The following is a 24,854-nucleotide window of genomic DNA, read 5'->3' on the forward strand; positions in this document are numbered from 1 at the left end:
AGACAACTTACCATTCCACCTATCATTTTCATGCTCCTAATACGATTTAGTATTCCAAGACTTCGAGGTTGTGTGAACTGTATTTCCTCCTCTTCGCCATCATCCAGTGCACAGCTTTCTGCTGGGGCAAGTTCATTGTCTCCGTCACCATCTCTGCCACCTGATGACTGTTTTAGTTTCATATACTTATATTCCAGATTCTGTGTCTTTTTCCAGAAGTAAATCATAAGACCACATAGAAACAAAGCCAGAGCTATAGTTACTGCAATCACAACCTGTAACAAAGACAGAACAAAATTTACATTTGTGCACGGTGTATAAATTGAGTTAGTTGAATCTATTACTAGTCATTTTCTCTGCTACATTTTATATTATCTCTATATTTTGGTCATTATAGATGATTCACTGCCTCTGTTTTGACATGTTAGAGGAATCTTTAATTCACGTGAAATGTTTTAGTGAAACAATGAAAATCTTAAAACAACTATCAACTGATAGAATTTCCACTTGTTTCTTACCAAATATGTGCTGCATGTTCAATCAATGTGCCGTCTTGTTAAATATATTCTACTTTGTCGCTCTCTCTCTCTCTCTCTCTCTCTCTCTCTCTCTCTCTCTCTCTCTCTCTCTCTGTGTGTGTGTGTGTGTGTGTGTGTGTGTGTGTGTGTGTGTGTGTGTATAGTGGAGTGTACTATAGTGTAGTGTCATGTTTGTGCTGGAGATGGGGAGAGAAGGAAGAGGGTGAAGCATGGTGCTGGCATATAGCCTTCTCCTCTTGAAGAGCACCAAGGAGCTACCAAGCTTAACATTCCCATCCAATGAACATATCACCATCAACAGTGTCAGATGTCCTCACTTCATGAGACACTGTGGTGATGGTTGGAACTGAATCCAGGACATTGGTGAAAAGACTGTTGACCGGGGACTTTTTGGCCACCAACCCTCCTGTCCCCTCTGCCATAAAAGCAAAGGCAAAATTGTCAACAGTGCACAGCATACCTGGACAGTCACCAGTAGAAGTACTGGCCACATGTTTGGTGCTTAACTTTGTTGATCTGATGGGAACTGGTGTGTCCACCTTGGCACAGCCATTGGCTGTTTATCAGTGAAATGAGTGAAACCAATCTTCACCTCTATGAATCTGGTTTTCCTTTGCACTGCATCGGAGTCAATTACAGTGGAAGCTGAGAGTAAGGGTGACCAACATCTGGGTTCACAATATTTTGCACCAGGAAGAGAGAGCATAACTTAATGCAAAGGACTATCTCTAACCAAGACTTAACCCTTTAAGCATTATAAGCAGTACTACAAACTACTTCATCTTGTCATCGAAAGGGAAAAATTATATACTATACACAAAAAATTCAAAATTCCAAGAACAAAGCAAAGGCGATTCAGAGCATTCTGGATATGAACTGAATAAAGTCAGTAAGGCAAATGATATTCATCTCCCTAATGACAGCAGCAGTGAAGCAGCTAATGTTAAATTCAAATCATTGATCGATACATAAGAATTTCATATTATTGTACAAAATTCAATAACAAGCATACATCAGGCAGTAAACTGAAAAATCCTCACATATTCACAAACAAGATAAAATAATAGGTTACCAGTCTCTCTTTTTATAATACATCAGAATATTTTGAACTGTGGATGAAAATATGCTTAACTATAATGAATGTATTAAACAGCTCTTGACTTGGCCAGTATTTAGACAGATGATAGTATTACTGTACAGGTACATAAATTATTTATTTAAACTATAAGATAAAAACAGCAGCTGAGTATTTTAAGAGGAGGATAAGTGTCTTTTTTTCACCACACTAGTTGATTTTCTCCTAATATATGTATGGATAACCATATATAAAGTAAATATAATAGAGGGAAACATTCCACGTGGGAAAAATATATCTAAAAACAAAGATGATGTAAATTACCATACAAAAGCGTTCATATGTTGATAGACACACAAACAAACACAAACACACACACAAAATTCAAGCTTTTGCAACCCACAGTTGCTTCATCAGGAAAGAGGGAAGGAGAGGGAAAGGCGAAAGGATGTGGGTTTTAAGGGAGAGGGTAAGGAGTCATTCCAATCCTGGGAGTGGAAAGACTTACCTTAGGGGGAAAAAACAACAGGTATACACTCGCACACACACATATATCCATCCACACATATACAGACACAAGCAGACATTTGTCTGTGTGTTTGTGTTTGTATTTGTTTGTGTGTCTATCAACATACCAATACTTTTGTTTGGTAAGTTACAACATCTTTGTTTTTAGACATATATAAAGTAATCTAGATGAAATTCCCAAAGGTATCAGTGTGAGTACATGAGGGGCAGTGAAATGAAAGCTTAACATCTGCCACACTGGGACTATGGAATGGTTCCATTCAAAAGTATAACACAGGTGTAAATACATTTATTCCACAGGAAGGCAAATCATTTCTTGTCTCATAGAATGAAGTTGACCACTGGCAGGTCCACAAAGATACCCACTCTTGCACTTCCTTGTCCAACTGAAACTGACTTCAACACATGTATTTCTTAAAGTTACCAAATATATGAAAATCTCGTGGTGAAAGATATGGGCTGTACATAGGATGCTGCAGTGTTTCCCAAGCAAAGTACTGAAGTCTAACCTTTGTTCAATTGGCAGTGTGTGGGCAGGAATTATTGTGAAACAGGACGATTCTATACAACAGCTTTACTGAGTGTTTAGCCTTTATGGTATATTGTCATTTCTGGAAAGTATCTTCATAGCACTGGACACTGATTGTGGATCCACACTTGAGAAACTGGATGAGCAGTGGGACCCTTCAGTTGAAGAAGAAGAAGGTCATTGTGACCTTACCGGAACTTGAGTGAACAGCTTTGGATTTCTGTGGTGGGGGAGATGTGGGTCGTTTCCACTGTTGGCTTGGTTATTTGTCCTCTGGCTATTAGAATGCTGTCAGACAGAATCATTCCGATGCAGGATGATGCCCACCACCACTCTGCCAACTGGATGAAGACTATGCTTCAGTGATTGGGTTGGGAAACTTTGCAGCACCTCCGTACAGCCCAGCTCTTTCACTGTGTAATTTCCATGTCTTTGGGGACCTGAAGAAAGCCACACTTGGCTGTCGGTTTCAATTGGACGAGGAATTGCAAGAGTGAGTGCAGTTGTGGATCCATCAGCAGCCGACTGCATTCTATGAAACAGGAATTGAACATTTTATCTCCCAGTGGGATAAATGTCTTAACTTGTGTGGTGATTACTTTTGAATGGAACCATTCCATGAGCCCATTGTGATGGGTGTTTGGTTTTCATTTACCCATCCCTTATATTAGCACTAGTCATATTTGACTGCCCCTTATATTGGCACTAGTCATAGCATAGCTTGCCTCATTCCATATCACTGAAGCCTCTCCTTCTTGATGGGGTTTACAGAGCATGTTGTCTGAATGAAAGAATGAATGTCAAGGTACAATTTATATTTGACCTCATATGACACAAATATTAAAACATAATTATTAAATGTTATTAGATACCAGTGTCTTTGAATACACACATTCTCTCTCTCTCTCTCTCTCTCTCTCTCTCTCTCTCTCTCTCTCTCTCTCTCTCTCTCTCTCTCTCTATCCCTTTCTTCCCAGACACAATTAATGATAACAGCACAGGCTATGATAAAAACTAACCTATTACACTCCCAGCAGGCAAGATATGAAGAATTATTTAAGATGTTATGGTAGTAAATGAAATCTAATAGTTTATAATTTCTTATAACAAGAGCAGAAAACTAATATTCCATTCCACATATTGATGTAACATTGTTTTGAATTATGTAAAAATGAGGAAAATTCCACTGCTGCAGAAAGCACTGTCTTGAGTGCTAATCTTTATCGTCTAATACACCTACCTGCAATTAATGCCTAACCTACAGACCACTGTCAAGTATTGTGTTAAATGAGTGGCCAACCTTGCTATGTGTATAATATTTCTGGATTACTTGTGGTAATGACTCTAGTTACACAAATTTTGGCACCACCAAGTCATACTAAATAAATTGTAAAAATTATTCGGGCTGTAATATTTGACTTTTAAGGTTCTCCACAAATCTGGTTACTGTAATAGCAAAACTGCAACATGTTAATTCATTTCACTAAGAAAAAATTATTTAGTGTCAGTTGTCTATATGATTTTAGTAGGCTATGTTAAAATATGACAAATGTGAAGTGTTGCTTTCCATTCATTCTTTCCTTGCTCCTTACTCATAAACCTGCTGTTCTGCATGTATTTCTCACTATACCAGTTTGAGAAAATACTGAATTTGACAAAAGCTATGACAATATTCTTGGATCATTTCTTATAGGCTACTGTTAACTAGAGTGTGAATTACACTGTTTGCTATGTTGCCTTTGAGAGACACAAATTAACATATCACAGCATACTTTAGAGTGGTGTTGTAGTGCAAAGAATACTGTTACACAGCATGTTGACCAAAGTACACCAACTCTTTGTAATATGGCTTTCTCAGATTGAGAGTCATTGTGTTTCACATTAATAGATTTTTTGGTTCATTTTTGTAGATGAGACCTGTTTGATAGCTTCACGTACAATTTGTTCCTAAGATTGCAACAGACTGAGCACTTCATTATAGGTGTGCAAACAGTAATTTATCTGTAATACATAAGCTGCATAAACAATCTGACAAGTTGCGGCTTTTTCCATCCAATTTAGAGGCTTACCAAGGGACTTTTTAAGCTCTTGTTAGTTAGACAACTGTCTGCAACTGAATTACTCAAGCAGACTGCTTTGCCCTGTGCTGATTATTCCTGAACTGCTGACTACAATGTTTAATGTTTTGTACTTCTGCATAACTTATTATGTAAATGATGCAGAATGTTCAATATTTCCTTTTTTTCTGCTAGTACAATAATTCACCTATAGATTATCTTCAAAGCTAAAATGTTTGTGCATCATAAAAGTTACTGGAAGAGTATGAACAACTTTCATAGACATAAACAAAATAAATAGTACCAAAGCCACAAAGTTAAGGTGTGAGAATTCTTTCAATTGACATAGAAACAATTCTGTATTATAATAGACAGTTACTTACAGTTTTTATTTAACTGTGATATTGCAGTGCCTGTGTAATTCAAAATTATGGTGCAATGTTCTGTTGGGCATGTATGCATGTCAAAAGGAACATTGTATCATAATCCTGAACAACACAAGTATTGCAATATTGTATTTCCAATACTGGGCCAGCAACTTTCAATTAAAACATCTTCCCTGTACAAGAATATACATCTTGAATGTATGAGTGCAGGATGTGGACACATGGTTGACAATATATTAAAGTTTGGATACGGCTGTGTGTCATGCTTGGATAGCCTAATGGTAAGGTGACCACTTGCAATAAGCAGGACATCTGGATTTGTGTCCTGGTTCAGCACAAGTTTTCACATTGTCATCATTCTATTATAGGGCTGACGCCTGTCCATATTCGTAACTGTGAACACATTTCATGTATTTCTTCAATTGACACAATGAATGCTAAGTTTTCATTTTTTCATGCACAAAATGTATATTATGTATCCTGAAACATCCACTGAGTGAGGTGGCACAGTGGTTAGCACACTGGGCTCAGTTTCTGGAGGATTACAGCTCAAACCTGTGTCTGGCCATCCAGATTTAGGTTTTTCTGTGATTTCCCTAAATTGCTGCTGGCAAATGCTAAGATGATTCCTTTGAAAGGGCACAGCCAATTTCCTTACCCATCATTGACACAATCTGAGCTTGTGCTCCATCTCAAAAGACCTTGATGCTGAAAGGACAATAAACCCAATCTTCCTTCCTGAAACATCAGTGTAGTATTTTATCTGGAGTGGGAGTGTGAAAAAGCAAATACTGTTCATGTTCATTACATGTCTTTTCCATCTTTTTCTGGTTAGATGCTTCATGTCAGTTTGACAAAGTTAGAAGCCCAACAGCATTTAGTTTGTTTTCAAGTATATTCTTGCTTTTTCTTAAATAATATTTTAAGATGGATCACATGAGTAATTTTCTCTTTACAGTTGGTGAAGATCAGAAATTTTTGTTTCGTTGGTAAGTCATGTAACAGGGTACAAAATATTATACACACATCAAAAAAAGTTTTGCATCATCCCAGTTCCCAGAACTCCTGAAGATAGATGTTGGCTGTGGATATTGTATTACAGACACAGTCCCTTTCACTGTTCAGAGATGTCACTAAACCTTTCCAAGGATGTAAACAACTATGCATGAGCAACACCTATTAGATGGAGGGGGTCCGACAGCGATCAGTTCCAGTCATTCCACTCAGAAGGAGGTACACAGCTCACGTTGTCTATAGTTCAACCATGCCTAGACAGTCAGTACCATGCATCAGCATTGTTACTTTGTGCCAGGAAAAGCTCTCCACAAGGGAAATGTCCAGGCATCTCGGAGTGAACCAAAGTGATATTGTTTGGACATGGAGGTGAAACATAGAGACAGGAACTGTCAATGACATGCCTCGCTCAGGCCACCCAAGGGCAGTGGTTGACTACTAACTACGGATAATGGCTCGGAGGAACCCTGACAGGAACGCCACCATGTTGAATAATGCTTTTTGTGTAGCCACAGGACGTCGTGTTATGACTCAAACTGTGCACAATAGGCTGCAGGATGCACAACCTCACTCCTGACATCCATGGCGAGGTCCATCTTTGCAACCATGACACCATGCAGGGCGGTACAGATGGGCCCAACAACATGCTGAATGGACCGCTCAGGATTGGCATCAAGTTCTCTTCACCGATGAGTGTCGCATATGCCTTCAACCAGACAATCATCGGAGACATGTTTGGAGGCAACCCAGTCAGGCTGAACACCTGAGACACACTGTCCAGTGAGTGCAGCAAGGTGGAGGTTCCCTGCTGTTTTTTTTTTGGGGGGGGGGGGGGGGCATTATGTGGAGCCAATGTATGCCAATGGTGGTCATAGAAGGCACTGTAATGGCTGTATGATACGTGAATGCCATCCTCCAACCAATAGAGGAACCATATCAGCAGCATATTGGCGAGGCAATAGTCTTCATAGACCACAATTTGCACCCCCATTGTGCACATCTTGTGAATGACTTCCTTCAGGATAATGCCATCACTCAAATAGAGTGGCCAGCATGTTCTCCAGACATGAACCTTATCGAAAAGGCCTGGAATAGATTAAAAAGGGCTGTTTATGGACGACGGGACCCACCAACCACTCTGAAGGATCTACAATGAATCACCATTGAGGCGTGGGATAATCTGGACCAACAGTGTCTTGATGAACTTGTGGATAGTATGCCACGATGAAAACAGACATGCATCAATGCAAGAGAACATGCTACTGGGTGTTAGAGGTACCGGTGTGTACAGCAATCTGGACCACCATCTCTGAAGATCTCACTGTATGGTGGTACAACATGCAATGTGTGGTTTTCATGAGCAATAAAAAGGGCAGAAATGGTGTTTATGTTGATCTCTATTTCAATTTTCTGTACAGGTTCCGGAACTCTCGGACCTGAAGTGATGCAAAACTTTTTTGATGTGCATAGTGAGTTTCCTCTCTTATATTGATATCTACCTTCCTCACACACTCCCTGTTTCAAGTGAACTGAACACCTATGCATCAGCAACCTTGTCTTGAAGTATTCTTTACAAAAACATTTGGAAAATATATACCTATAAATAATAGAGGATTCTTAGAGCATCTTCTTATGTCAGCTTGTAGCTGTTCTGTAGAATGCCTTTCTACAGTTTCTCTTACCATAGAAAGATGAAAGATTATTACTACTTATCACCCAGTGGAGATTATGAGAAATTCAACAACAGGCTCAAGTTGTGAAAAATGAACTTTCTGTAGCATTTCTCAGTCTGATCCATTGATCCAGTTAAGTTCGTAAGCACTAATGGGTTTGTCTACTTCTGGCTCTTATGCAAGCACTTATTCAGCTTGGCATTGATTGATGGAGTTGCTGGATGTTCTTCTGAGGGATATCATGCCAAATTATGTTCAATCAGTTCACTATTTCATCAAGATCACAAGTTCGTTGGACGGGCCTGCCCATAATGCTCCAAATGTTCTCAGTTAGGGTAGGGGTGTGGGGGCTAGAGATCTGTCAACCATGCCGACCAAGGTAGGGTGTAGCAAGCATGAAGACAAGCAGTAAGAATTGTTGTCATGTGCTAGAGGGCATTATCTTGCTGAAATGTAAGCTCAGGTGGCTTGCCATGAGGGGCAAGAAAACGGAGTGTACAATATCACTGATATATTGTTGTGCTGTAAGGATGCTGTGGATGATAACCAAAAGAGTCCTGCTATGAAAAGAAATGTCACCCCATATCATCACTCCTGGCTGTCAGGCTCGTATCGGGAGCAAAAATCAGGCTAGTATCCCACTGCTATCCAAGGCATCTCCAGACACATCTTCAGCCTGTAATCTCATTGACTACAGTAGAATTGTCTTCAGTGATGAGTACTGCTTCGAATTGAATCCCTATGACCAGTGCAGATATGTCTGGAAACTCCCCGAGCAGCAGTGGGATACTAACCTGACTGTCACCCACCATACCAGACCGACAACTAGGAGTGATGATCTGGGGCACCATATATTTTCATAGCAAGACTCCCTTGGCTGTCATCCATGTCACCCTTATGGTACAATGGTATTCCAATGGTATTCTACACCCCCTTTTCTTGTCCTTCATGGCAAGCCAGTCTGGGTTTACATGTCATCAAGATAATGCACATCCACGTATGATGAGAGTTCCTACTGCTTGTCTTCATGCTTGCCAAATCCCATCTTGGTCAGCAAGGTTGCCAGATCTCTCCTCAATCAAGAATTTTTGGAGAATTATGTGTAGGGCCCACCAACCAGCTCAGTTTGTGATGATCTAACACACCAGTCAGACAGAATTTGACATGATAGCCCTCAGGAGGACAGCCACCAACTCTATCAGTCAATGGAAAGCTGAACAACTGCTGGCATAAAAGCTAGATATGGATAAGACATTATTATTGACTTGCTCAATTTGTGACACTGTTTCTCTTGAGTAAATCATCCATTTTCCTGAAACTGTAATCATCTGTTGGTCTGTACATGTACATCACATCTACTGATTGCTATCTCATGTTTCTCTCATGTTGCACAGCTTGACTGACAAGCACCATATCCACTGATGTAAACTGATATTCCCCCCACTTAAGCTTCTCATGTTGTTTTGACACATTCCTCCTGTTTTTACAAACCACATTGTGTGTGGTTCCATGGTTTTGAGGCCATAGTAACATGTCTGGGCTTGAATATCGGTTGTTGGCATCAAAATATACTTCAGTCATAAATAGTTGAGAGGATAACATCCTTTCACATACAGTAACTTTTTCACTAGAAAGCTTTTAATTTGGATATAACCTAAATTACACTGCTGGATGTATGACAAACTTTACTGGAGTGTTATGTTGAATAATGTTCTCCTCTGCTATTAGCAGAGTTATCACTGAAGTGGAAAATTTTTATAAGGAACACAAAACACTACTGGAACATGACATCATTGAAAACTGGAGTATTGAAAAGTACAGCTCTTGAGCAATTATTGCTAGCTTGTAGCATGAGCCATCAGAAGACAAACACCAATGAGGTACAGTAAGATTTGTCAAATTCTGTTTTTCCAATGCAACAACTGAAAATTCACACATTCTTTGATATTTGCTTTGATTTATAAATAAAATCAGTTGGTTTCATTCACTATGAATACAACAAGATCTTCTATTAGAAATACCACGAAAGATGACAGTATTACTTGTTGCTAGTGTACAGGAGTCAAATCATAAGACCTGTGTGTAAATAGACAAAAATAATTTTTTTCTCAATAAAATGCTTTGCTATTGCATACTCTTTCTCAAAGAGTTTCAAAATGTCTTTCAGATCTTTGAAATTCTGAAAAACTCTCTATTATATGTGGAACGAATAGAGTAGTTCAGGGCTATTACTTCAAGATTTTGTAGCAGAGTCATCACAGTTTCGAATATGAAAAAATTAATCTCATTCTTTTTCCTACAATTTTTAAGATACCATTCTCTGTGCAAACATGATTCTATGTCATTTTCTTAGCAAAACTGAAATGTATTCCACTTGCATAAACAAGTAGTCAAGATAACACTAGGTACTCTAAAACCTGTATTAAAGAATAGTGACAGACATTAATGGAACTGAAAACTAGAACATGAGACTCCACTAGGAAAACCCACAAATTCTCCAACTAAACAACCTGAATGCTGAAAAGTTACTGAGTGAATGGGACAGAAATATATCTGTGCATTTTTAGACAACCACAGCATGCAGGTAACAGAGCAGCTATAAGTCTATACACATCTATAACACTCACAGAGTGAGAGGGTAGCACAAGTATACACATCTACAGCACCATGGGAAAGGCAGACTGCTGTGCGCTAAGACATCCACAGCACCTGGGAGAAGGTACAGCAATGCATCTTAAAATGGTGAGTGGTCATAGGATTAAGAGATGCTGGAAAACAAACTGCAGTGATATTACAGAAATAATCTTAAACAAATAGGTATGAATATGCTGTTACCTGTAACTGCAGAGGAATTTGTGCAGTACATGTGACTCTTCTTGTAAGTGGCATGTCTAATGGCATCAAGCAGTCTGAAGGTGGCAGAAAATGAACTGACTGTACACCATTTATGCACTCTGATTTTACCATCCTGAAAATTAGTTTATCAGACATAATATTTCTTTTGTATCAAAAGACAAATTCACTTGAGCAAATTACAAAATTATGAGACAGTATAGGTGGCTAAGGTGGCTAGTACTTACTGTCAGGAGGTGATATTTTTAGTACTTCCAGTACAGATATAAAAATTTGAGGAACTTATTAGCTTACAGAATTATTATATCTTTCTTGAGGAGGGAGGAAGGATGGGTTGGGGAAGGTTAGAAAGGAAGGGCAGGTCTTTCTTCCTCTCTCTCTCTCTCCTTCCTCTCTCTCTCTCTCTCTCTCTCTCTCTCTCTCTCTCTCTCTCTCTCTCAGCATTCAGACTGGTACGCTTGCGGCCTTGGGTTTGATACATGCTGTGTGTGTGTGTGTGTGTGTGTGTGTGTGTGTGTGTGTGTGTGTGTGTGTGTGTGTGTTAGGGGGATGGGGGTGGGAGGGGCAGGGGTGAATTGGTGACAGACAGACTGAGACAGTGTACTCACTGGAAGATTTGTAACATACACTCTGTACAAACTAATGTACTCAGTGAAAGACTTATGCCATGTATTACTTCTCACAGCAGAATTAATCCCCCTAGTCACTCTTACAAAGGTAAGATGGATGAAGTGACTAATTCCTGTTGCCAAAAAGCTATGCACTAATATAGTCTAACAAAGGTATGGTATGAGGTTGAGGATTTGAAGAATGGACTAAACAGTGACATAATTTAACTACCAGGTATTTCACCCTAAAGTCATACATCATGCTGGGCCTACAGCCTACAAAGTGGATGAGATGAATTTACAATCTATCAAAATGGTATCGACTTTCATAATTATGAGATAGCCAGAAGTGTACTATGTCAAACTGGCATGCTTGTGTCCTTGGGTTTGGTACATTCTGTGTGACATTTTTATTTTTCTGTTTTTGTCATCATTGCAGTGCTTGAGTGTAAATGAAGAAAAATAAGGCAGAAGATCAGTAAATTTCATTTAGATGCTTGTTTATGGCTGCAAATGTTCAACTGCTTGACAGTTGGCTTTTATTTTATTATTCTTCTTCTCTCTTTTTACTTACAGAGATACAGATCTTGTTTTAGGATGACATATTCACTACACATGCTCAGTCAGTGTGCTGTAGATGTCAAAGGTGACTGTGGCCACTACTGCTACCTCTTCATACCTTGTGTCCATATGGACACTTGTGACATGGTGCTTATTGTAAACACCACCAATAGCTGTGTGCTTATCATGTTGTAGTGCTTGTCATGGATAAATTTATTTATATTATTTGATAGATGGACACTGTAAACTACTGTCATATTTTTGGTAAACAAATTAAAAAAAATATGTTTTGTGCACAGGCATTATTGTTTGTGTGCCTCAAAAAATGTCTGACCCAGCTCATCCGTTTATCAGAGAAGATCATGATGAAAGAAACAAAGCATTCAGTGTTCAGTTCAGGAATTAATTTAAAGTATAATGAATTGCTACAGAACAAGCTCACAATTAGTGAACATGAGGATGCAATTAAAATTCAGTTACTTGTTTAGTGAATTTTAAGCTCACATGCCTGTTTCTGACACAATTACGTAAGCATGATATGGATCAATATCAATGGATGAAAAACCAGTATTTCAGAATGTGAACAAAATAAGTTTCCTCATCAGTCTTTTGAAAACTAAATACAATTTTGATGAGACATCCTTCATATGATGTTCACTGTGCAAGGTCAGCTTATGTTTCAAACATTTTTATTATGACTATCACCCTTAAAATTGTAAATTCTACTATAACAAATAAATTTAGATACTCTTGTAGCATATTAAATATAAATTCCAATGTATGTTATCTCATTGTCATTTGTTTTGTAATAAGTGTAATAGGGGCTGTTATCAGCCATTCCCAGAAGGGAAAATATAAAAAGAATAAAGAAAAAGAGAGAAGAAACTGTCACATCTCTACGATAACTGATGCCATTTTAATGAGTGGTTGATCCATCTCATCTACTTTCATGAATATATTATCCCTGAAATAAAGATCCATCAGGTTGAATCTAGTGCCTTAAACTAAATCATCATTCAGTTCATTCTCCAATTCCCATCTCCAACCCTATGTCCTCCCCATAACTTACAAGCTAGGAAGAGAAGTGCCTGAGGACCCAAAGCTGGAAAAGATAAAAGAGATCAGACAAATTAGGGACAGTAGCAATGTGGGATTAGAGGATAAAGGGATGTAATTAGATGGAAAATTGCTGAAAAATATATGGCAGTTGCAATTAATGCTAATAATAAAAGCAATAATTATAATACACAAGTAGCCAAAGGGCAAGTATAATTATGAAAATAGCATAATGCAATAGAAAGTGCAGCAGTATTATGATAAATATTTGAGCAACCCAAGTGCAAAGGTGGCTATATGACCAAAAAACAAGAATGGAGTTCGAGCCGACATCTTGTATGGTTTTTCATTAGCTATTTTTTTACTGTATCAACCAGACTGCAAAAATGACTCTAAGACATTTAAAATGAGGAGGGAAAATCATCCATGGGTGCAAAGGCAGCCATGTTTTCAATGTATATGAAGATAGTAACTGTTCTCAAAAGAACAGATACCACTGATGACCCACATTCCCAACTGTCCACAATCTACATACGTAATATTCCCAACAGATATTTGCCCATCTACTCATTACTCGTGCCAGATATTTGTTAGGAACATTACATATGTAGATTATGGACAGTTGGGTCTCATAGGAAGCGTGCAAGGGATAAGTCCCTGCAGTCATGCTATTCATCTGTGTCCTCAGTGGCTCAGATGGATAGAGTGTCTGCCATGTAAGCAGGAGATCCCGGGTTTGAGTCCCAGTCGGGGCACACATTTTGAGTTGTCCCCATCAAGGTATATCATCTACACCTGTCAGCAGCTGAGGGTTTCAATTGATTATCATGTTTTCAATGTGTTGGGTTGCAAAACCAGCCAAATCCTAATCAGTGGCAAAAGAGGCCCAGTCTTAAAGAATCGTGACTGTCAACATAGAGTATGGATGCAAAACTGGCCATGTCACCTTGTCACATGTTACACTTTACAAAAGTTATGGTTTTGAGCAGTCTGTGACTAAAATGTTTATGTTGACAGTATTGGAGAGAATTTTGTATGTTCCTGCTTTTATTGCTCTGCTTTGACATACAACTAGTATCTGTTGGGTTTCAATTGGCTTTACTTCCCATCTATCTTTAGGTACTAACTGGAAATGTTTCCATAGATGTCAAACTGTAAACATCTTGCTGGAATGCTGAAACATAAGGAACTCATTATGCAGGATGTATGGAGGACCCATGAAATGTCTTATGAAGAAAGTAACCCAGACTGGCAGAGCAACTACATTTGATAGCATGTCACTATTTCATGTCCTTGAAAAAAAGCATCAAGAAAACTTAGAGGAGACAAAGTGTCAAGGAAGCAAATAATTACAAACTTTGTACTCCCAAAAAGACGAGATGGAGTGACTTTCATGGGGATTTTACAGGTAAAGAAAAAACGAAACTCAAGAAAATCTGTCAGAGTATGATGAATGCTTTCTCACTTGCAACTGGTGAAAGAATGGGATGTGACAGATGAAACAATCAACAGATAGGAAAACTGCAGTTGTCAGGTACAGTGAACAATTCAAGCCTATCAAAAGTCATTATTCTAGGAGGAAAAAATTTCATCACCAATATTTGATCAGTGAGTTAAATATGAAAGTAATGTGTGAAATGTTCTATCAGAAGTATTGTTATCTGGACATAACATACGACTACTACCAGACAACATTCTGCAATAATTTTAATATTAGCTTCAGAGTGCCTTATGTTTACACATGCTCCACATGCTCGTTCCTACAAAAAAGGATTTGCTTGAAAGACTGATCAACTGAAAAGAAAAATTTGTAACATCAGCTCACAGCTCACAAAATTCAGGGTGATGTCTTTTATGAAAGACTGAAGGAAGACGTGAATGGTCAACTTATTTTAAGTTATGACTGCCAGAAGAATTTAGTTCTTCCAAATATCCCAAATCAGGTGGGACATTATTCAAGACAGGTGTACTGATATAACTTCACAGTTTGGCAAGGCTACTCTACAAGCACTCAGATGAAAGAAAATGTGACCTTGTACATTTGGCTGGAGAATGAGTTTGTGAGGGGGTTGAACCAGATAGCTTCATCACTTTGTCATCAGCTGCTTCACATTGATTTTGATGGTGTCATCAAAATTACGCTCTTTTCAGACAAATATGGTGGGCAAAATAAGAATATGACAATGATTGGGACATTGATATATTGGTCCCTGTATGATGCTCCAGTACATGTAGAAAGCATTGAAGTGTGGTTTCCAATCACTGGTCATTCGTTTATACCCCCACAACAGAGTTTTCGGACACATGGAGAGAAAATTTTCCCGAGTGAGTGTAATTGAAAATCCTACAGTCTCTCCCAGCACAATGGAGAGATTTGCCACAGTAGTGCCCTTGGGAACAGATAACTGCAACGTGAGAAACTTGAAGAAACTTGCCGATGATGTCATCAGAGCTTCTGGCTCTTGGTACATCCAGTTAAAAAACAAAAAACGCTGAAATATCTTTCCAAATAGGAAAATATTTCATAAGAAACTCTTCCTTATGAGATTCCAAAAGGGGTACCACTGAAAAAAGGTAAAATTGTGGATGTCAAGCTGCTCCTAGCACTTCACTAGGGAGAGACAAGACTAAAGAGGGAAAAGTTATCTACACTGAAGCTTTTGAGCAGTAGGATCTCATAGAAACAGGCAAAAATCAAAACAGTGAGACTGAAGAGGTTGACTTTGAGCTTTTGGATGATTCCCCAAACATTAAGTCTGAATTGAATGATTAAGACTGACTAGATTATTACTGTATCTTGTAATATTTCAAGTTTCATATTTTTATGTAAAGGTTTAAACCTCTTTAAGGATTTAAAACAAGACAACACTTCAGCATTATATTCATTTAAACTTCTCCATTTTGCATTATTTTTAAATACTACTCTTATCTACTGTACTTCCCAACATAGCCAGATATGCACCTGAATTACTTTTTCGACTGGTTTTGCAACCAGCTGCATTTACATCACAGCTGTCAATGCAGTTGCAAAAGCAGCCAACTCAACCATTCAGTTGCAAAATGGGCTAAACATAAATTTATAAAAATAATAATTTATCAGTTAATGTAGGATTGTAGAGACATTCATCATTAGGTCACTACATTTTTCCTTTTTATTGAGAAAATAACTACCTTTGTAACACTGCTGTGAGAGTGAGGGTACATCTTTCTACTTTTCCCCAAAGTCTTTTAACATTGACTTAACCATATTTGTACCGTACCTGGCCTACCATTTGTCAGTGGATGTTGCTGAACCTCATCTCATCAAAAATTGTTACAATTAAATAGGCATAAAACCCTGAGTATCAAATAAGCTCAGAGATGCAGAGATCTTTTTATAAAGTGAAAAATACCCAAAAATCTGGAAGAAGACTGTTTCAGCAGTGACAAACTAATTTTTTGGAGCTGGTTTTGATTTTAAGCTACAGATTCTCATAACAAGTACCTGTGAATTACAGGAATTGTTGAGGAGTATTTCAACAACAATCCTTAACCTTACAATGGCATTTGCTGGTCATCAGAACGCAATACTCATACATGTTTACAGCTACCTCAATAGGTCAAATAACTTGATTAGAGGCATACTTGGGATTGGTGAATAATCTTTGTATATCTTGCTTCAGTTGATTGAAGAGTGCATTTAGAGTGCATTCAGTATGATCTGATAGAGATCCTTACTGAAGTACTTATTCTCATGACTAAACTTGTGTATGCACAGACTCCACCATTACTTGTGGAAAATACTCCACACTAAGCCATTGTATCAGGTATGTCTACTAAATCAGAAGATTGCAAAAATTATTATCTCAGTTCTACACTGATGATATACAGGAATAATATATCTACTATAATATATTTGTAACCACTCATAAAGTGGTGCAATAGGAAGTAACACAAAACAGCATGCATGTGGGAAAGCATTATTTGTGAAAGTCACAATATTTTAGAAAGCACAGTAAACAGAATATACACTGAAGGCTCAAAGAATGCCTCCACCACAAATATTCAAAATTACTGTCCTTGTGGGCAAAGCTGCTGTACATTGTTTTGATGGTATAGCTTTGCCTAGGCAATTTTTAACCACACAGAAATTAGCCAATATTGCTATACAAATTTAGATTTTGTTTATGAAATATATCTGCATCAAATGTAGTAGTATGATTTTGTTGGAGGAGGACACACAGCTACATCAGTATTCACAATTATTCAGAATTGAAACTTCCAGTAGAGAAACATTACAAAATCTCTTTCTGAATGTCTTACATGTTGCAGCATTAGAAAATTGCAGCGAAATGCAGGAAGATCTGCAGCAGATAGGCACTTGGTGCATGGAGTGGCAACTGACCCTTAACATACACAAATGTAATGTATTGCGAATACATAGAAAGAAGGATCCTTTATTGTATGATCATATGATAGCGGAACAAACACTGGTAGCAGTTACTTCTGTAAAATATCTGGGAGTATGCGTGTGGAACGATTTCAAGTGGAATGATAATATAAAATTAATTGTTGGTAAGGTGGGTGCCAGGTTGAGATTCATTGGGAGAGTCCTTAGAAAATGTAGTCCATCAACAAAGGAGGTGGCTTACAAAATTCATTCGACCTATACTTGAGTATTGCTCATCAATGTGGGATCCGTACCAGGTCGGGCTGACAGAGGAGATAGAGAAGATCCAAAGAAGAGTGGCATGTTTTGTCACAGGGATATTTGGTAAGCGTGATAGCGTTACGGGGATGTTCAGCAAACGCAAGTGGCAGACTCTGCAAGAGAGGCGCTCTGCATTGCAGTGTAGTTTGCTGTCCAGGTTTCGAGAGGGTGCATTTCTGGATGAGGTATCGAATATATTGCTTCCCCCTACTTATACCTCCTGAGGAGATCACGAATGTAAAATTAGAGAGATTCGAGAGCGCACGGAGACTTTCCGGCAGTCGTTCTTCCCGCAAACCATACGCGACTGGAACAGGAAAGGGAGGTAATGACAATGGCACGTAAAGTGCCCTCTGCCACACACCATTAGGTGGCTTGCAGAGTGTAAATGTAGATGTAGGTGTAGATGTACTCAATCTCATTCTTATTTTGAGATGTAGATACACTTCCATGGGTACTGTTTATTACAGGAACCTTTAAAAAGTAAGCAGTTTCAAGTGGAAAACATCCTTCAAATGTGTACGGGGATAAAAAAAAATGATTACGTTCTATCAGCAATGACATATTATACTTCTAATGAAAAACATTCAGTATACAAACTGGGGCTACAATGAAAAGTGGACATTCCTTTTTGATCAGGTTATGACTTCTGTGCTCTGTAAATGTGAAAGTGAAATTTATTATGTGCATAACCCAAACAGGTTCAAATATTTAAACTTTTAGGAATAAAATACAGATGTAAACATTACCTATAATCTTTTTCTGTGCACACTGGGCAAGCTGCAGCACTTGACCACAAGAAACTGAAATTACAGCCATCACATGTTCCATCAGGACATTTCTTTGGTAAAGTTATTGTTCCACTTCCTTTCTCATCTGGTGCACACAGTAAGGTAATTACTGTCTTCCGTCCTTGGGGGCAAGAGCGAGTAGCACTGAAAATTGTTTTAAAGTTTTGTCATTTACTGCACATCAAATAAATATTTGGTTGTTCAAAGCAATATCATCCAGTCATTACTTACAGTGGTGTTGAATAATAAAAATGCAACCCATCCTGAAAACCAACATCAGAAAACTCATAAATGAAATCCACATTCATAAATGTGTTACTTCTAGTAACACCAACAAGTTCATCACCCAGTGTCACTGATTGTGTAGACAAAACAAGGTCTTCTTCAGCCCACTGACTGGGAACAATTGTTGTTCGACAGATTAATGATTTCACCTGTAACAAAAAATTATGAACTAATTCTCTTGACCCCAGTTGTAGTATTTACTGATTCCCTAGAGTTCTGACTTATACTATCTCTTAGTATGGTAATATTGTTCTCATACATTTGTCATGGTTTGCATTTAGTATTACATTTTAGCATAAAAATATGACCTAAATGATCTGAGAGATGATCATTTATAATGTCTACTGAGATGATGTGGTCATAGTTTGTTATAACATTATCTACTGAACTATTGCATGTATTGTTAACTATTCTAATGTGTGTTAGTTCAAATAGATCTTCTGCCCCATCATAAGATAGGACACTATCTGTAAACTGATATTGTAAACCAATTCATTTTATGATAGTGTTGATGTTCAGATTTCTGAGTATGAAGAGATTTACACTTCTATGACCTGATGTTAATTTACTCAAAACCCCATCATGTGACTTCAGGAAAATATCAAAATTTCACATAGTAATCTATATATACACATATAACAAAGAAAGGAAAAGAGCAAAATACGAATTTGAGCAGTGCAGTTTTCAACTTTTTGCCAAAACAAAATTTGTTCACCCACAGTACTTCTTCTGTAGTTGTTATAAGCTTACTTTTTTTCAAGTAAATTTCAACACCATCACCTTTATTATGTGTTCTGCAGTGAGGTATTGCTAGGTTATAGCTTTCTAATTGGAAATAATAAATGTGATTTACTGAGTTCTGGTATTTGGCATTATTATTAGCACTGAAAAGGCATATGTTTCCACACTGTTTGGCAAATCTTCATCAATGATTTGGCATTACACTGATCTTTCCAGTCACAGAATAGAGGGTTCTGCTGAGCCTACATATACAGTATCTCTCAAAAATCGTAAGCGTCACTCAGTGGTACACTGTTCCCCATATGCTAGAGGTTTGGATTCATTTTGGTCATCTTTTCTATCTGTGGAAATTTTTAGAAATATTAGTATAATTTCATGCCACATTCTGAATTTCAGTTACACTTGCACATGTGTATTCATAGTGTGGCGGCAGCACCGTCCAACGCATGAAGGGCTGAACTACGGCACTGCCGACACAAGTAGGGGCAGCTGTACCGTTACGCGGAATTTCGGCAACGGTGCGTCGCACACCGGACCGCACGGGAACAAAGCTGCCACCAGTGCGAGCTAGTCGACGCGACGCGACGCGACACACGTCTCCCCAGTTCTTCCGCCGCAGACCACGTGCGTTGAGTCAACGTGACTCCGCCGTAAATGCGTACGCACAGTTGTAAACGCAGTCGCCGTTAAATTGTCTTCCGTTTCTTCGCGGACGTTATGGCGCCTCCGGTCGCGCCAGGAGCAGAACATTCGGTGACGCGGCCTTTTGCCTCGCTTGGTCCACGCGGTCGCGCCACGGCTCGTCACTGGAGTGTACACCCTCCGGGATCAGTGAGCAAGCCTTGCCGCCAGTGCAACGCACCCGTATAGACGAACATTAGCGAAGATTGTTATGTGACATTTATTGTAGCGGTAGGAAAAATAAATGTGTCCTGTCCAGAAACCGCTTTAGTCGTTTATTGCCACAAAGCCTCTCCCATGAGCATAGCGCGTGGGCGCGGCGATAATTGCCGGTTCACTGCACATGAGCGACTGTAAGCGGAGATACAACATGTTCCCGCTTCACTGTTGACCCCAATGTGATCTAAGGCTAAAAAAACACGTGGTGACGAACGTTCATCGGTACGAGAGACGTGGAACCGCGAGTAGGCTTGCGCGTATACGCCCGCGCCGAACAGTGCTCCGTAGTAATTTTTTTTTAACTAACTTTTTTTTGTATTGTTTTTTGTGCGCGTTTGTTTTGATCGCAGACTGCTTAGTGTTTTTTTTTTCGTGTGTTTCCCTTGTGTTATTTTCACTGTCTACTTTCCTCTTGTACGAGGATTCAGCTCTGAACTAAGATGGCGACACTAGAGGAGTTGCGAAAGACCGTCGAAGAACTGCTCGCACGCAACACGAGGCTAGAGAGTGAGCTACAGGCACGGACTACACGCGCGGACGCTGCGCAGCCACAGACAGCTCAGGACAATGTTGGCGCACAAATCCCCGCCACACCGACGCCTCCTACAACCGCCGGAACGCCTACAAGCGCTGGACGGGCATTGATCAGGCTGCCTCCCTTTTGGCCGCGCGACCCTGTAATGTGGTTCAGCCAGGTTGAGGCGGTATTTATGAGCAACCACGTGACCTGCGACCTGGCGAAATTTGGGCACGTAGTGAGTCAGCTGGACCAGAACTATGCGGCCGAAGTGCGGGATATAATCACTGCCCCGCCGACGCAGTCAAGCTACAAACGGCTCAAGGAAGAGCTGATCCGGTGGATTTCGTCGTCAGAGGAACAGCGAGTGCACCAACTGCTGCGGCAAGAGGAATGCGGCGATCGGAGGCCCTCGCAGTTCCTGCGCCACTTGCGGAGCCTCGCGCAGTCCGATATGGTGCCAGATTCGCAGTTACGCACTATCTGGGTGCGCAGCCTCCCAGCTCAGGTGCAGGCAGTGATAGCCGCACAGACGGAGATGCAGCTGGACGCCGTCGCTAACTTGGCCGACAGGATGCATGACGCGCTGACAACGGCGCCTAGCACCGCGGCTGCAGCAGCTTACGACTCCGTCCCCCCACCTCCGTGGCGGCAAGCGCCTCCCGCACCCGCATCGGATGCCGACCTGCACCAGCTAGTGCATAACTTGACCGCACAGGTGGCAACTCTCTCGACGCAAGTCGACCGGTTGGCGCGCTCGCAGCAAGAGGGCAGCACGCACCGAAGCGGCAGCAGACCGGGCGACAGGCGGCGCGGCTCACGCAGCCGGCAACGCAGCAACAGCCGCTCCAACGGTACCCCGCCGACGTCGCAGCACGCACAAAGCGGCTACTGCTGGTACCACGCCCGCTTCGGCAACGAAGCAACCAGGTGCTGCGCTCCTTGCTCGCACCCAAACGCCAGCTGCGACCGGACCTAGGCGCACCCGGCTGCAATATGATATCGAAGCGTCTGTTTATTGCGGAACGGGGGGCAGGCGTGAGGTACCTCGTCGACACGGGCTCGGACCTCTCGATATTCCCCCGTTCTATGTTACGAGACCGCAGGTGGGCCGAGGCACTCTGCCTTACAGCGGCAAACAATTCTGCTATTAAAACTTACGGCACACACAGCCGCAATATAGATCTAGGCCTACGGCGCACGTTCTCGTGGACTTTTACCGTGGCCGACGTCAATGAGCCGATCCTGGGCGCAGACTTTCTCGGCCACTACGGGCTGCTAGCCGACATCGCAAACGGCCAGCTCATCGACGCCACAACTAATTTAAAGATAGCGGGACAGCGCCGGCAGGCTGCATACTACAGCGTTAAACCCGTGAAGTGCCCCGGACCGTACGCTGACATTCTGGAACAATTCCCCGACCTCACCCGCCCAGCCGGTGCACCGAGAGACATCAAACATTCGACGGTGCACCACATAATAACCACACCCGGACCCCCCACATCGTGTCGCCCACGTCGACTCGCGCTGGACAGACTCGCAGCAGCAAAGGCAGAGTTTGAGGCCATGCTGCGGCAAGGCATCGTGCGACCATCGAGCAGCCCATGGTCATCGGCGTTGCATTTAGTGCCCAAGAAAGACAATTCATGGCGCCCGTGTGGGGACTATCGCACCCTTAATTCGCGAACGGTGCCAGACCGATACCCAGTCCCACACCTTCAAGACTTCAGCTACGCCTTGGCGGGCTGCGCGGTGTTCAGCAAGATTGACTGCGCAAAGGCGTACACCCAAATTCTGGTGGCACCCGAAGACATCGAAAAAACAGCCATCGTAACGCCCTTTGGGCTTTTCGGAAGCCTGTTTATGACTTTCGGTCTTCGGAATGCTGCCCAGACTTGGCAGCGGTTCCTGGACGGCGACTTGCGAGGCTTGCCATTTGGCTTCGCGTACCTCGACGACATCCTGGTGTATTCCAAGTCGCCCGAACTCCACCGCCGCCACTTAACGACCGTCTGTCAGTGCCTGAGTGAAGCCGACCTCTTCATGAAACCCGCTAAATGCGAGTTCGGCGTGACGGAAATTGAGTTCCTCGGCCATTTAATTACGCCCACCGGATCGACACCGCTACCGGAGAAAGTGAAGGCAATACAGAACATGCCGCGTCCGCAGACGCACAAAGAATTACGACGTTACCTCGGCATGTTGAACTTTTATCGACGACACCTGCCCAACGCCGCAGCCGTACAAGAGCCGCTGACTAAGGCGTTACAAGGTCCTACCTCAAAAGGAAAGACCCTCGTGAATTGGACAGACGCAATGGAGCAGAGCTTCACAGACTCAAAAAGGAATCTCGTGGAAGCGACGCTGCTCGCGCACCCAGTACATGACGCGGACTTAGCTGTTGTCGTGGACGCCAGCCAGGCCGCCATCGGCGCGGCGTTACAACAGCGCGTCGGCGGGAGTTGGCAGCCTCTCGGTTTTTTCTGTAAAAAGCTCTCCGATTCGCAGCGTGCTTGGAGCGCTTATGACTGAGAGTTGCTTGCAGTGTACGCGGCGGTGAAATACTTCCGACCGTCCATAGAAGCCCGACAGTTCATCATTTTCACCGATCACAAACCCATTACACACGCATTCGCGAACAACCACACTAAGTGTTCACCGCGCCAACTCCAGCAGTTAGAGTACATGTCGCAATTCACGACTGACATTCGACACATTTCGGGGATAGACAATATCGTCGCCGATTGTTTGTCCCGAGCGTGTGCCGTTATTTCACCCCCTGTGAACTTTGAGGACGTGGCCCAAGTACAGGAGAGTGACGAAGAACTGCACCGCTTCCGTCACGACACTTCCAGCGGCCTGCAACTGGAGCTGGTGCCTGTCCCCGGCTCCGCACGGAAGATTTGGTGTGACACCTCAACCGGCATGCACCGACCGTTCCTCCCGGAGAAATTCAGGCACAGTGCTTTCGACCGTGTCCACGGACTGTCACACCCGGGCACCAACACCACTGTGACGCTCGTGGCTGCGCGTTTCATCTGGCCCGGGCTTCAGAAGGACTGTCGCGAATGGGCGCGCACTTGCACCGCATGTCAGCGCGCCAAAGTCGGGAGGCACACCCACGCACCCGTGGGCAACTTCCCGGACGCGACACGTCGATTTGCGCACGTTCACGTGGACCTCGTCGGCCCGCTTCCTCTCTCACAAGGCAAGCGGTACCTCCTAACTATGGTGGACCGCTTCACTCGCTGGCCGGAAGCAACGCCCGTCGCGGACGTCACAGCCGAGACCGTCGCCACCGCATTCGTCGACACCTGGGTGGCACGCTTCGGATGTCCCAGTCACATGACAACTGATAGCGACCGCCAGTTTGACTGCGCGTTGTTCACGCACGTCGCCAGACTGTGTGGCACCCGGTTACACAGGACAACCAGCTACCATCCGGCGTCGAATGGGATGGTCGAACGGTTCCACAGGACTCTCAAAGCCGCTCTAACCTGCCACGACACCTCATGGCCAGAGGCGCTTCCACTGGTGCTGCTCGGCCTGCGAGTCACGCCGAAGGAGGAGATCGGCGCGTCACCTGCCGACCTCGTTTACGGGCAATCTCTGACAATCCCGGGCGATTTTGTCGAAGATATAAGACTCCCACGCGACGCCGTGGCACCCACTCTGGCGGAACGTCTGCGCAGTCACATGGCCGGCCTCCGAGCGCACGCACCGACGCGGCACGGCACCGGGAAGATATTCGTCCACGCCGACCTGCAGCGCTGCACGCACGTCATGTTGCGTACCAACGCAGTACGGCCACCTCACCGACCACCCTACAGTGAACCGCACCGCGTGATCGCCCGAGGAGACAAAACGCTGGTCATCGAATGCAACGGAAAGCCGTCGACAGTGTCAGTCGACCGCGTCAAACCAGCCTACGTCTTGCCCGCTCCATCAGCCACGCATTTCTTTGACCCGGCAGAAGATCTGATCACGGACGACACTCCCTCTGCCAGCGGTCAGACGGAACCCACACCCGGAGCCGCCGGTGATGCACAAC

The 24,854-nt window shown here is 42.1% G+C and overlaps 1 protein-coding gene across 1 annotated transcript in view; it reads right to left on the reverse strand.

The window, feature by feature from the left end:
• Positions 1-24,854, reverse strand: part of LOC126249592 (endosome/lysosome-associated apoptosis and autophagy regulator family member 2-like) — a 241,594-nt gene that overhangs the window by 11,806 nt on the left and 204,934 nt on the right. The window contains exons 12-15 of the mRNA XM_049951256.1: positions 18,592-18,794; positions 18,319-18,504; positions 10,637-10,769; positions 12-275 (exon numbers count right to left, since the gene is read on the reverse strand). Coding sequence (XP_049807213.1) covers positions 12-275; positions 10,637-10,769; positions 18,319-18,504; positions 18,592-18,794 — 786 coding nt within the window. The remainder of the gene's footprint in view (positions 1-11; positions 276-10,636; positions 10,770-18,318; positions 18,505-18,591; positions 18,795-24,854) is intronic.

This window comes from Schistocerca nitens, chromosome 3 (genome assembly GCF_023898315.1).
Source record: "Schistocerca nitens isolate TAMUIC-IGC-003100 chromosome 3, iqSchNite1.1, whole genome shotgun sequence".
In the NCBI taxonomy this organism is placed as follows: domain Eukaryota; kingdom Metazoa; phylum Arthropoda; class Insecta; order Orthoptera; family Acrididae; genus Schistocerca; species Schistocerca nitens.